The sequence below is a fragment of the Sarcophilus harrisii genome, chromosome 2, assembly GCF_902635505.1.
Source record: "Sarcophilus harrisii chromosome 2, mSarHar1.11, whole genome shotgun sequence".
Classification (NCBI taxonomy): Eukaryota; Metazoa; Chordata; class Mammalia; order Dasyuromorphia; family Dasyuridae; genus Sarcophilus; species Sarcophilus harrisii.
Window position 1 is genome coordinate 322210361 of NC_045427.1, and position 14520 is coordinate 322224880.

General features: G+C 40.7%; 3 protein-coding genes across 6 annotated transcripts in view; 2 read left to right on the plus strand and 1 right to left on the minus strand.

Moving 5' to 3' along the window:
- Window positions 1-10723, minus strand: part of ZBTB25 (zinc finger and BTB domain containing 25) — an 88455-nt gene extending 77732 nt beyond the window's left edge. Inside the window, exon 1 of one of the 2 annotated variants that reach the window (XM_031952710.1) lies at window positions 10635-10723. The gene's annotated coding sequence lies outside the window, so the exon portion shown is untranslated. Of the gene's footprint in view, window positions 1-666; window positions 889-10634 lie in introns of those variants that run through there. The other variant, XM_031952711.1, reaches the window with a different exon arrangement.
- On the plus strand, window positions 1070-3823 carry HSPA2 (heat shock protein family A (Hsp70) member 2). Its single transcript, XM_031952705.1, has 2 exons — window positions 1070-1290; window positions 1525-3823. Exon 2 carries the CDS (start codon window positions 1530-1532, stop codon window positions 3435-3437), a length of 1908 nt encoding a protein of 635 aa, XP_031808565.1. The 5' UTR covers window positions 1070-1290; window positions 1525-1529; the 3' UTR covers window positions 3438-3823.
- A 110-nt stretch (window positions 10724-10833) lies between the features above and the next one.
- Window positions 10834-14520, plus strand: part of PPP1R36 (protein phosphatase 1 regulatory subunit 36) — a 30332-nt gene continuing 26645 nt past the window's right edge. For all 3 annotated transcript variants that reach the window (XM_031952706.1, XM_031952707.1, XM_031952708.1), the window contains exons 1-2: window positions 10834-11250; window positions 12298-12362. In XM_031952706.1, coding sequence (XP_031808566.1) covers window positions 10849-11250; window positions 12298-12362 — 467 coding nt within the window. In that variant the 5' untranslated portion in view covers window positions 10834-10848. The remainder of the gene's footprint in view (window positions 11251-12297; window positions 12363-14520) is intronic.

Genomic DNA, 14520 nt, shown 5'->3' on the forward strand with positions numbered 1-14520 from the left:
CCCTGCAGCTGGGGAAACTTGATTCCACACCGGCCTTTTACAGCTCAAGTTTTAGAGACCATTAACTATTTAAGAGTAGCCTCGAGGCAATGCATAGAATGGTCATAGGCGCAGAAGGTTCAGGAATGGTCACTTTCATTTTTTAAAAGCCTTCCCCTTCCTTTCCCAAGAAACGGCCTTGAAATAGATGCTCAGTTTCGGAGCTGCAAAGTATTACATTTAATCATTTAATCTCACTATACCCTTCCCCTCACCCACTTTACAGATGAGAAAACTGAGGTTTAGCGGGGGGTTAAGTGACCTAAAGTCACACATTTAATAAGGATTTGAACCCAGTCCCTCTCATTCCGGATGGGGGGACCGGGGAGGGACGGGGGTTGGGGAAATCTCCCGACAAGCCACAACCTATTTGCCTCAGTTTTCTGTAAAATTGCTAAAAGAACATCATCTACCTCCCTAAAGTTGTTGCGAGAATAAAAATGGAATATTGTAAAAACACTTTGCAAACCTTAAAAGCGCAATATAAAGCAATCAATGCTAATGAAAGGGATTAGTATTATTAGCACGCAGCCTTTCCTGGGTGGGTGGGTGGGTGGGTGAGGGGCGGTGTATCGGGGGATGGGGCAGGGGGAGGGGACGTCCCCGGCTGCCTCGGTCCTTCCTCACCCCTCGGAGCCGCTGGAATTTTCCACAGTCACCAAATAAGGGTAACCAGCACCGGGCGCGCGCCCTCTGCGTGCTTAACCGTGACATCTGCCATTGAACTCAACTTTCCAGAAGGACCGCGGACGAAGCAGTAAATCACCCACGCTTCCCCCGAGGCTCCCTCCCCTTCTGCCTGTCCGTTCCAGGCGCCCGCGCGCCCGTCCCACCTCGGACTGTCCTCTCCTCCCCCTGACGCCCCCCCCCACCACTCCTTTCCGAGCGGCCCCCAAGCTCCGTCAGCCGCCCGTGAGTACCGGGCTCCGCTCACTCGCTGTGCCCCCTGCCAATCAAGCGAACGTCGGGCGAGCCCGCCTTCGGGACACTGCGAGGCAGTGGAAAAAGAGTCTGGACTGGTGGGTCGCGAGCCCAACGCCCCCCCAGACTCATCCCGACTGCGCGAGAAGCGGATGCCCAGGCTCTCCCGGGAGGGCGGGGCGCGGGGTGGGGTGGGGGGTTCATTTGCATAACGGACGCCTTCCTGCCTCCTCGCGCCGGCTCAAGTCCCGCCCCACGCCCTGCTTGAAATCTGTTGGGCCACCGGCCCATCACTCCGGCCGAGGAAAGCCTGTGGCACCGGCTGGAAGGGTTTGTGCGGGCGGGTCCGGGAGTAGATTGGTCCTGGTGGTGTCTAGGAGGTGGTGGGAGGTGGTTATAAAAGCTGGGGTCGCGGGGGGTGCGGCCGGGAGAGGTTAGGCTGGTGCGGAGGGCGTCGCGGAGTCGGGGGACGGAAGGGAACCCGGCCGCCGACCGTTGACTACGCGGTTTCTCATCTCCCGTTGTGTCTCTTCCCTTTCTCCCGTCCCCTTTGCTCTCTTTCAGTCAGGATGTCTGCGCGGGGCCCCGCCATCGGGATTGACCTGGGCACCACTTACTCGTGCGTGGGCGTTTTCCAGCACGGGAAAGTGGAGATCATCGCCAACGACCAGGGCAACCGCACCACCCCGAGCTATGTGGCCTTCACCGACACGGAGCGCCTCATCGGCGACGCCGCCAAGAACCAGGTGGCCATGAACCCCACCAACACCATCTTCGACGCCAAGCGGCTCATCGGGCGCAAGTTTGAAGACGCGACGGTGCAGTCGGACATGAAACACTGGCCGTTCCGGGTGGTGAGCGAGGGCGGCAAGCCGAAAGTGCAGGTGGAGTACAAGGGGGAGATTAAGACCTTTTTCCCGGAGGAGATCTCCTCCATGGTCTTGACAAAGATGAAGGAGATCGCTGAGGCGTATCTGGGGGGGAAGGTGCAAAGCGCCGTCATCACGGTCCCGGCCTACTTCAATGACTCACAGCGCCAGGCCACCAAGGACGCCGGCACCATCACCGGCCTTAACGTCCTGCGAATCATCAACGAGCCCACTGCCGCGGCCATCGCCTACGGCCTGGACAAGAAAGGGAGCGCGGGGGGAGAGAAGAACGTGCTGATCTTTGACCTCGGGGGCGGGACGTTCGATGTGTCCATCCTGACCATCGAGGACGGCATCTTCGAGGTGAAGTCGACGGCCGGAGACACCCACCTGGGCGGGGAGGACTTTGACAACCGCATGGTGAGTCACCTGGCCGAAGAGTTCAAGCGCAAGCACAAGAAGGACATCGGCCCCAACAAGCGGGCGGTGCGGCGCCTGCGCACCGCCTGCGAGCGGGCTAAGCGTACCCTGAGCTCCTCTACTCAGGCCAGCATCGAAATCGACTCACTCTATGAGGGCGTGGACTTCTACACCTCCATCACTCGAGCCCGATTCGAGGAGCTCAACGCCGACCTCTTCCGCGGGACTCTGGAGCCGGTGGAGAAAGCCCTACGAGATGCCAAGCTGGACAAGGGACAGATCCAGGAGATTGTGCTGGTGGGCGGTTCCACTCGTATCCCAAAGATCCAGAAGCTGCTGCAAGATTTCTTCAATGGCAAGGAGCTTAACAAGAGCATAAACCCTGATGAGGCTGTAGCGTACGGAGCGGCTGTTCAAGCTGCGATTCTTATCGGAGACAAGTCGGAGAACGTGCAGGACCTCCTCCTGCTTGATGTTACTCCTCTGTCCTTGGGTATTGAAACCGCAGGGGGAGTGATGACTCCCCTGATTAAGAGAAACACCACCATTCCCACTAAGCAGACCCAGACCTTCACAACTTACTCCGACAACCAGAGCAGTGTCTTAGTGCAGGTGTACGAGGGAGAAAGGGCAATGACCAAGGACAATAACCTGCTTGGCAAGTTCGACCTCACAGGTATCCCTCCCGCTCCCCGTGGGGTGCCCCAAATCGAGGTAACTTTTGATATAGACGCCAATGGCATCCTCAATGTCACGGCAGCAGACAAAAGCACCGGCAAAGAGAACAAAATCACCATAACTAATGACAAAGGCCGTCTAAGCAAGGACGATATCGACCGCATGGTACAAGAAGCAGAAAGGTACAAGTCAGAAGATGAAGCAAATCGTGATAGAGTGGCTGCTAAAAACGCAGTGGAGTCATATACCTACAACATAAAACAGACGGTCGAAGACGAGAAACTGAGGGGCAAGATAAGTGAACAGGACAAGAACAAGATCCTGGACAAGTGTCAAGAAGTGATAAGCTGGCTAGACCGAAACCAAATGGCAGAAAAAGATGAGTTTGAACACAAGCAGAGAGAGCTCGAAAGAGTCTGCAATCCTATCATCAGCAAACTTTACCAAGGAGGACCGGGTGGAGGCGGTTCGGGTGCCTCTGGGGGACCAACCATTGAAGAAGTGGACTAAAAACATGCACTCCCAGTCAACAGCAAACCTTTACCATTCTCTACACGTTATTTTTTTTTTCGTTTATACTTTAAAGTGTCAGTGTGCCAAGTACAAAGTTTATTAAAGAAAATCTTAGCCTGCTGTACGCATATGAAAGCAAAGGTACAACAACTTAGTTTAGTAAAGGTTAGTTCTAAAGATTGTTTATTTAAAAAAACTAATGTTCAGGGGTTGTCTTTAATACCTTTTGTGTGTTTGCTAACTTGAGCATTTTTTGTTAACACTTAACAGTTTGTGCATGAAGATTTTGTTGGGGGAGGACAAAAAAACACCTATTAAAAAAAACCCGTTTTCCCACCTGTCCTATGGAAGCTTTGGTAACAATAAAATATTGAGAAGCTTAACCTGGTTATTTTTTATGCATTAGTGTATTTAAGATTCGATCGTTAGCTTAATAAGTCATGGGTCTATAAAAACAATTCGAAATATTAATAATGCTTTAAATCATTAGATACTAGTCATCAAATTGCCAATTGTAAAAAGCAAAACTGATCTCAAAATGTCTCTGATGCTCTCAAATATTTACTTGATTTTGCTGCATGTAGACAACAAGTTTGATAAAACTTTCTGGTTATTATTATTATTGAAGATACTCAAACTTGATAACAGAGGACTGAGAAGGTAGGGAAAAAGAAAACTGAGATTTAAATAAATGCCTGTGTTATATATAACTTGATACTACAGTGTAAAGTCTGATAATTGTATAGTTGTCAGATTTGTCTTTTGACTTACCAAAATCCAAAGAGAAAGCTGGGGAAACATTCTCAGTATATAAATCTAGATGGGGGCTTGTCTGCCCTCTTAAGAACTAGGACAGAAGAACATGAACACACTACTCTTTGGAGAGGTAGAAAACAGAAATGGAAAGTTTAATGAATGTGTGGGTACATAGAACTTGCTACCAACACAATCTGAACTGATAGTACTGAATTAAAACAATGATTTATTATAAGTATGTTCAATATACTAAGTTTAGTAAAAATCTGGGGTGGGGGTGGGAGAGGGAGAGAGATGACTTTTGCCAATACGGATATTATTAGCGAGCTTTTCTGGCAAATGTCATAGAGATCTTAGAACTACAGTGAGAAGGGACCTAGGTCCATCCAGTCCCATCTCATTTTCAGTTGAAGAAACTGAGTCCCAGGAGGTTGGTCACAGAGATACACAATAAGTCTCTTAAAATAGGTGGAGTAAAGTATCTGCTTTATAAATCAGGCATGATTAAAGTGGCATCCTTTTAAAATTAAAAGATCACAACTTCCTCTTAGCATCTGCCAAACAGACTACATTAGTTTGCCATTATATATGTTTAATATTTCTCTAAGGACAAAAGTTCTTAAAATTATATAGGAAACTGATCTGGAGAAGTCCAGAATTTTATAAGATGACTGTATTTTATAAGATGACTGTTTTGATCAAAACTTGATAACACTTAGTATTATTTATAGCCTATCTTGGAGGGGGGTGGGGGAGAGGTAAGGAAGCAACTGAAAGCTACTCACAATTACATGAAATTGCCTTTAAATATCTCAAGGTGTTTTGACTTGCTCCTTATAAGAGGAAGAACTTAATTATGAGAAATCAAAACTATATGGGGGAGGGGAGATGGTTGACCTAATTTTTCCCACTATCCTTTAGACATGACAAATTTTCAGTTTGCGTTTGCTTTGTATGTTTGTAGTAATAAGGCAATATTTGAATCTGATCTCTTAATGTCAAAAATCATAAATCATAGGACATTGGAATTAAGGCGATTAGAGGTAAAATAGTCCATAGATAACTGATGATACCTAAAAGGAAAAAAGTGATTTGCCCTAGAAAACACTTGTCAGAGGTGGAATCCTACACCTCTCTTTAAAGAGTCCCAAGTGTACTTTATCCCCTCAACTCGTGTTACATGTTAAATGATAGAATAAGGGATGGCTTCTGTCCACATCAACATAGAAACACAAGGTTTTGCCAGTGATGTATCATATGTTTCCTTTAGAAAAAATAAATAATGCAGGTTTTATTTCCCTTCTGAAAAACTTAAAAGACATCCAGAATTTGGAAACCATTTTTAGTAGAGTTGGTGTTATTCCTGTGAAAAGCATATGTGAGAGAAGGGCATGTGAATGAGTCTAGATGTCACCATGTAAAAAATTCATGAATATTAGCCAGAAAATAAGCCAACTGGGTGAATCATGATCTTCCTGATAGGAAAACATGTAAAACTTGTTGCTGGTATAATCTACCCCTCTTTTTAATTTTTTGAGACAAGTCGGGTTAAATAGCTTGGGGGAGGGGTGGTGTACAGTTGGTAAATTGTCTTGAGGCTGGATTTGAACTCGGGTCCTCCTGACTTTGGGAGTGGTGCTCTATCCACTGTACATCTTAATTCAAATTTATTCTTAAAATGCCATTATTTTAGGCTTTTTTGTGTTTTATTTAAAACTTAGTAATACCTAATATGGGGATGATTTGTCTAAAAGTATTTACATACTGAAGTGCCAAAAGAACCTTGTTACAAAACAGAATCCTAGCTGAGATCCTAATCTGAAAGCAAGTTATCAAGGATACTTATATTCTTGTATTCTGCAATTTTAAAAATTTTTGGAAAATTTTGCCTCTTAATCTAGTTTTTTCAATTTGAATTTGATTTTTAGCCCATCTGCTAAACCATAATTGACTGAGTTGCTTCTCTCTCACCTATAAAATGGGGAGTTACTGTAGTAGTACTCAGTTCTGAAGAAATGACTTAATGCAAATCTTAAAACACTACATAAATTGGAACTGATAACATTTGCATTATGCCAAATGGGGATCCCCAAATGAGGATATTGAAATTAGGGATTTGGGAACTTCTATGAAAATATATGGTATAAAAGTGAACTGAGACAACTTTAAAGCCATTTTGTTTTACCTTTCTTGCAGCTATTTAACCTGAATATTAAAAGCAATGAACACAGGCAATAGCTAAGTTCTTCCCCTTTTGCTTTCAACAAGGGAGACTTAAATAATGAACAAATTATTAAGGGAAAATTATCTAAATAGCCAGTTAAATGTATACATCAAACAGTTCTGGCAAACTAGAGATGTCCTTGGCCTTCTCTAGTATTTTTAAATGATAGAAAAAGTGCATCAAATGGGAGACGATTCAAATTCAAATCGCTTCCAAGTTTGCAAAGACTACAACCTGATTAGTATATCATTTTGCAGATGATGGAACATGTGAAATAACTTGCCCAGGGTCACATAGCTAATATCAGAGCTAGCATTTGAACCCAAATGTCCTAAATTATAAATTCACTTTTAAAACTCTGCCACACTACCTCCCATATACTACTAAGGTGCAGTTTCAATTAACATCCTTTGTGGCTTGAAAAAAATTAGAAGGGCAGATAATTATATGTTTGAAAAATATTGGTGTCATACAGAATGATCAAAAAGTAAAAAATTGGAAAATAAATGTACTGGAATAAATTCCTATACTTATATAGCAAACTACATATAAAGTGATTGCACTTTATGTAGCTCCCTATTAGCATATGGCAAAAGATTTGTTTTGAGTCTTTTTTAAATATGTATTTTTCTAAGGGTATTGACCATCTTTTATACGCTCTAGGATTTGATTGAAGATGATCTCTGAGAAATTTAGAACAACTAAACTTGGGCTGCTAAGAAAGACCTTGCGCAAGCCTCAGTCTCTCTGGGTTTTGATTTCTTCATATGCTATATAAAAATGAAGAGTCGTATTAGAAGACTTCTGTTTCTTCTAATCTCTAAATACCTAATTGGCTTCTGGTTTAGGATGAGCAACAGAGTATCATTACAAACACGTGATTAAAGCAACCCCCTTAAATCTTGCAGTGAAAATGTGGGTGGAATATTTTAAAGGGCTATATTTAAACCCCTTCAATAGAATAAATCAACATTCCTCAGGGGTATGGAAGAACATGGAAGGGCAAATCCATATCTTGGTCTTTATCTTTGCAGAAGTAGAATTTGGTAATTTGGGATAAGTGGGAATCTAAGCTATATATTTTATATATGTAATTTATTCCTCTGGCTTTTTTTTTTTAAACCAGATAAAAGAGGCCAAGTTTTCCAGTCTTTAATGGAGAAATGGTTTTTACAGGGTAACTAAAAATAATTTGTCCTTGAATTCAGCATTGTTGCTTAGTTCAGTCTTATCAGACTGTTCATGACTCCGTGAACTGTAGCATACCAATTCTGTCCATGAAGTTTGCTTGGCAAAGATACAGGAGTGATTTGTCATTTCCTTTTCCAGAAGTTAGCATTACCCTTAACATTTTATGTATTAATAAATTTGCAGTTTTGTCCCTAAATGCATAAAATTTCATAAGTTTTTACATATATGTGTATATATAAGCCCATGATAAATAATTGGGTGTCTAATTTATGCATAAAGAACATGAAAAGAAATTAATTCTATTTCTAACAATAAAGCTGGGAAAGTTACCATTAAGATGTTAAAAAAAAAAAATTAACACTTTTTATATTTAGAATTGTTATCCATAAGGAGTCTTGCTAATTTAAAGCATTAATAAGAATCTTATAAGAACAAAATAGGAAATGGTTGGGGAGTCAGACTCATATTCAAATTCCACCTCAGACATTACCTGTGTGTCTAATTTTGGGCAAGTCACTTAACATTAACTCTTCTGTAAAATGGGTAAAATAGATCTCCCGATTTGAAACAACCCTCCCAACCGCAGCTTAATAAGCTTAATAATTATATTTTTCTTTCCTCCCCCCAACACTAAGAAAACCCAAATTGTAAAAACAAATTAGTATTCATTCCAAAGGGTTCGAGTTATTAAATCAATCATCTTTCTTATGTAAAAGTAAAAGAGTAGTAAAAGAGTAGATGTTTGCAGGAGTAGAAGTGTAAGAATAGCAAGTTTGCTTTAGAACATTTAAAAATTTTCAACTTACATAAATTCTCCTTATGTAGCTTGTCAGGATTACATCTGTTATAACAAGTTACAATGACAATAAATTAATTTAGATGCTTAGTCTTTATAGCTATTGATTATATCCTCAACAGTTTCATTAGCCTTGAGAGAATGTGACACGCTTTTGTGAAAGATGTTAGAAAAATACATTTGAAGGTTAAAAAAAAAAAGGGGGGGGGGAGAGAGAACCTGAATTCAGATTATGGTTCTGAAGAGAGACCTTTGGTCTCTAGGAAAACTCATCCATATTATTATGGGTTAAAAGTAGTGAAGTTTAAATGTTTTGGTGTCTCATTTCTTGGTCTACTCAGACCCAATATTCTGTGAATGTTTACCCTATCAGTCTGCCCTAAATTCCCCCCTGGCTAAAAGGGCTTGCTGTCAATTCTACTCTTTCAAAACAAAAAGCATTAACATTAATTACTGAACTCGATGAGTTCCCTGTAGCCTCTAGGGAAGGGCTGGTCCCTTTCCATTGATTCATGAGCCTCCAAAAAGGGTGAGGGATGGAGAGGAAGGTTTCTAGGGCCTACAAGGTAATGCTAATTTAATACAGTACATCGAACACTTAAGTTGTATTTGTGATCAAGCCATCCATAATCTTTTGGTCTGCCTACTGGTAATTTTGCATCATTTGACCCAGGAAGTCTGTATGAATGCTTAAATTTACTATAAATACTTAACCTTATTAGGTAATGAGTGGGGGGGAGGAATATGGGGAGAGGAGCACACAAAAGAACTACCTGGTAACATTATGCATGGATTTCTATTTACCTCGATTTAGAATCAATATTACTCTCCTCAATTGTTACCCTAAATACCATATGTTTAAAAAGTGTCTAAAGCTTAAAAGTATCTAAAAAGACATCCAAAAATAAAATATTCAGCATTATGAAAGGGAAGGAAGGAAAATATGTACATCCTTGTGTCAGAGGAATGAGCAATGAAGAGTCTTCTTCAAATACTGCCCTTATATATGACTTTGGCAAGCCCTTTTTTGGGCCTCAGTACCCTCATGTAAATAAGTGTTTGGATCAGATAACCTTTAAGGTCCCTTCTGGCTCTACCTGTATGATCTCATGAATTAAAATTTAAGAATTAGATTCAGAGTAGCTTAAAGGAGGAAGACTGAAAATAGACCACTTTTGGATCCTAACAAGTAGAAACGTTAACATTCCAGTTGCTTAAGTCAGATTAATGAACCACTTAAACTTTCTCCAAAACATTTATTTTAGAGAAAAAGGTAGAAACTCAAAAATTGTTCAGAACAACTACACGTAAGGGTCTAACGGGCTCTTTTGTTGATCATACTTTTAAAAAGATTGTTTCCCAACAAGTAGGCCCTCCTATAATTAAAAAATAAGAGTCTTACATTTAACCCAAGAACGCATGGATACTTTCAGTTCCAATACTGATAAATCGTTTTGGAATGATAATATAACATCTTGTGAATCTTGGGATAAAATTGCTTTTAGAAACTTCAAAACAGTTGAAAACATTTTTCAGCTCAATACACTACAGTCAATGCCCCTTTTAAATTTTTCAGAGAAATAAAACTGGGAATCTCTCTGAAGTTCATAGAGACCCAAAGCTATGTCCTGTTCTACATTCTTAGTGTTAAAATGCCTCCCCTGAGGCACATATAAATAGCGATACCCGTTGAAAGGTAGGTCAATTTTTTTTTTTTTTTTAAATTTTAAGGGGGGAAAAGTGAACATTTCCTCCTTACCTATAGAGGAAGAGATGAAGAGAGAAAATCTGTAGTCTCATTAAATCTCTAGAAACGCTATAAGGATTTTTTTTTGGGGGGGGAGTCTTAAGGCATAAATTATGCATGTATTCTAAGTTTTCTATTTTTCTAAAATACTATAGAAGAAAGAAGAAAAAAATATAACTAAATGCCTTCATTTCAAAATAGCAAGATGTTTTCTATGTTCAACTGAACACCAAACTAGCTTCATCTGAAATCCTCTTTTCATATATCATATCTCGCAGTTTTGTACATTTAGTCCTGAGGGGAAAGGGGAAAGGCCCAGAGAATTTGAAAACATTTATTATTTATATATCAAGCACTTTCACAAACATTTTCCTTTTAAGCACACAACAACCCGGGGAACTGGGAGAGCTAAATACGCCCGTGTTTTTTTGTTTGTTTTTTTTTTAAAAATTCCCGTTTTAAAGATGGATAAATCACAACCTCTGGAAAGGGACTACGTTCGTAAGGACTTCCCCGCAGGCTCCAAACTCAGGTTTTCCTTTCGGCCAGCGCCTGGCAGCGGCTGGTGGGAACTCTAGGTAGAACATAGAAGAGGCATTCTCTGAGCCCGGCAAATGGTGATGGAGTCTCTGTGACGAATAGCCACCCCACGCCTCCTATGTAAGAAGCAGAGGTCAGGGCAGCGTCCCGAAGCATGGAGTCTGAGGGACACGGGTTCCGGTCCTTCGAAGATGCTAAGGATGCTGCTGCCGCTGCTGCTGCTGCAACCAATGCCGCCGCCGCCGCCGCTACAGAAGCTACGGAATATGTCGCCGCCGGGTATTCACAGCCGCGGCCTTGCATTCGCCAGAGAGCCCGTCAGCCCCGCAAAAGAGGCGGCTTCTGGCGGGCCATCGGCCTGGGCACGTCGTTCAAGCGCGCTGTGCAGGCTGTGGCCAAAAGCGCCACGGAATATGGGCCCGGCTCCCTGCCCGGTAGGACCTTCCTGCCCCCACTGGGGAGCGCAGAAGAGAGTGTGCACTGGGGGAGGGGATTTCCCAGCACGCCCCCAACTCCCGAGGCCAGCTCGAGAAAAGGGCGGTTGAACGCTGTGACTGTAAGTGCTATCCCAAGGCTCGGCCCCCTTTTCTTTTTCCCAGCGCGGAAGCAAGGCAGGGAGAGGAGGAACTGGAGGTGGCCGGAGGGCAGAAGTAGCGGCCCCCCTTCTCTCCCCCCCCCCGCCAGGCGCCCCAGCCACGCGCGTTGCTGAGGGGCTCTATGCAAGCTCTTCTCACGCAGCTGCGCACAGAGTAGCGGGCCCTCCGCCGCCGAGGCCGAGCCCCTCCCCTGGTACCGCACCCAATTGGGTGAGGCAGCTGTAAGTTATTCTTTCCCCGGGAGATCCGAAAGAGGATTGGCTGTAGGCGGAGGCACCTTGTGTGAGTTAGTTGACTTCTCAAACCCGCGGGATTGAGGGCAGGGACTCAGGAGGCTCTCCCAGGACTGGAGGGCTACCTGTAGGGGAGCCAACCTTTTACTCAACTGAGCCAGGTCTGTTTCGTCATCACGAGTCTTTCTGCTCAGGGAAACTTTTAAAAGGGGAGGACGGGGATGCCTTTTATTCAGTGCTGAATCCCTCAAGCGAAAGCAAAACACCGCCTCTACCAACAATAACAAGCCCCATCTGCCAGTCTCAGCCCACTTCTGGAAGCGAGCTTGACTAGTACTTGGACTTGGGAAGGACGAGGGTTAGAGTGGCTTTAGCGCTTTAACCTTTCCATTTAGAGATACTGACCCGAGCTACGGCCACGGTCATGACAGCTACAGGGAGAATTCTCGCATCTTAGCAGGACAGCAACCAGGGTTTTTGGCATAGTCCAGGACATCCCAGTGCAAAAACTAGGCCCTCCATGGGAACGTACACACATTAGGGGGGGAAATTATTCAATCAGTAACATATTGGAAGCACAGATTCAAAAAAGGAGAGGGAGAGAATACTTTTGTGGGAGTCAACTAAATAAAATTTCCTAAATTTGCATTTAAGGAACCATGTTATTGAAACCGAGAAGAGTAAAGAGGAAGATATTTTGGATTTCATCAAAATTTATACTCCATAAGTGATACTTTTAATAATTATTTTTAAGGCTGTCTTTTTGCTTTTCAGCCTTTTTCCCTAGCAGTGGGGAAATGGTATTGGGATCACGAAACCGACACTCTTCAATATAAAAGGTAAAATTATTTATGTAAAACATCCTAATGTGCAAACAAAGCTAATTATTAAGAATTTGTCTGTGTCAAAAGAGCTTGGATGGAAAGAGCTTTTTATCTCCAGAATGTTAAGTACTTAAGTATACTGACATTGAATTTTGAACTTTATAGTTAATGGCATAAAGTAATTTTTTTCCTGATTATCATTTTGAGAATAGTTTCTATTTTTTTTTTTTGCCTTTTTTACATCATTTAAAGTGCTTTTCTCAAAATAATTCTGTGAGATATAGTACAAATATTTTTTCCCTATTTTACAGATGAAGAAAACAAGCTCAGAGATTTTGAAGTGAGTAATTTTTTTCCTGATTATCATTTTGAGAATAGTTTCTATTTTTTTTTTTGCTTTTTTTACATCATATAAAGTGCTTTTCTCAAAATAATTCTGTGAGATAGTACAAATATTATTTCCCCATTTTACAGATGAAGAAAACAGGCTCAGAGATTTTGAAGTGAGTAATTTTTTTCCTGATTATCATTTTGAGAATAGTTTCTATTTTTTTTTTTTGCTTTTTTTACATCATATAAAGTTCTTTTCTCAAAATAATTCTGTGAGATAGTACAAATATTATTTCCCCATACAGATGAAGAAAACAGGTTCAGAGATTTTGAAGTGAGTAATTTTTTCCCTGATTGTCATTTTGAGAATAGTTTTTTTTTTTTTACTTTTTTTACATCATATAAAGTACTTTTCTCAAAATAATTCTATGAGATAGTGCAAATATTATTTCCCCATTTTACAGATGAAGAAAACAGGCTCAGAGATTTTGAAGTGAGTTTCCCATGGTCATATAACTACTAAATGGCTCCAACCCAGTTCTTCTGATTTTCATTCTAGTGATCTTTCCATTACAGTCTTTCCATTACTCAGATGGTTTAAATATTTTATACAATATCCATGTCAAGTAGCCAAAACAACTATTTAATTACTGTTCCTATTCCTAACTTCTCAGAAAGTATTATATTATATTTAGCTTAGCCTTTAATGTTTAAAAGCCTTATGTGTATAATGAACATATATCTTAATGTATAAATCTTTCATTATATCTTAGATAATATTTAAAACATCTTTCATTTTAGTAGCAAAGCATAGCCTCATTGACCTTTTTCACAAATTTCAATATAGTAGAATGTTGTTAGAGAACAAAAACTAGCTTTTAAAAACTGATGTCATTTAAAAGGTTAGAATCATTTTCATTGCAAATTAAATATGAATTTTAAACCTATTAGAATGTTGCAATAGTTTTAGTAATTTATAAGTCCAAATCAATAGTTTCACAGTTTATTTTCACTTTATATATCCCAGAAACTAATTCAGTAATTCCTAAAACACCAAGACCTTAAAATATCAGGAAAAGGTGAGGAGAGTTATAGGTTTTTGAACCCAATGATAAAAGTGATTAATGCATATATTTATAGATATGTGTGTGTATATATATATACATATATAAAAAATGTGCGTATATATATATACATATATAAAATATGTGTATATATATATATATATATATATATATATATATATATAAATTCAGGAATGGAGAGAATGCTAATCTTAAAGTGACAAGGCCTCCTTCCCCCAACTTGCCCTGGAAAATAGTCAAGGGGGTGGTAAAGTTGGCATGGGTAAATGATGGGATCGTTGTGACTATCTAATATGTAAGTAAGGATTATAATAACAGAGGATTATATAACTTTGTAATAATAGAAGATTAGTAGATAATAACAAATAATTACACAGAAGATAGGCGGCACTGTGCCTGGATTCAGGAAGGCTTGAGTTCAAATACAGCCTCAGATACTTACTTGCTGTGCAGTCCTGGAAGTCACTTAACCCTGTTTATCTCAGTTTCCTTATCTATAAAATGAGCTGAAGTAGGAAATGACAAGACAGGACAAGAAAAGCCAAAAATATGATCATGAAAAGTCAGATATGATGGAAAATGACTGAATACCAACAAATATAATTATTACTATGACATAGTAATCACAGAAATAAGTTTTGAGAATTTGTAAAGCTGAAGAATATATTAACATTAACTTAAACCTTCTTATCTTTAAGACTATTTCAGCTTTCCTTATTTAAAAGTAAAAGTACACTTTTTTCCATTCATTTGTCCAA

What these genes read in the sequence shown, in the direction of transcription:
- HSPA2 (XM_031952705.1), top strand. Translation starts at nt 1,530, where the DNA reads ATGTCTGCGCGGGGCCCCGCCATCGGGATTGACCTGGGCACCACTTAC.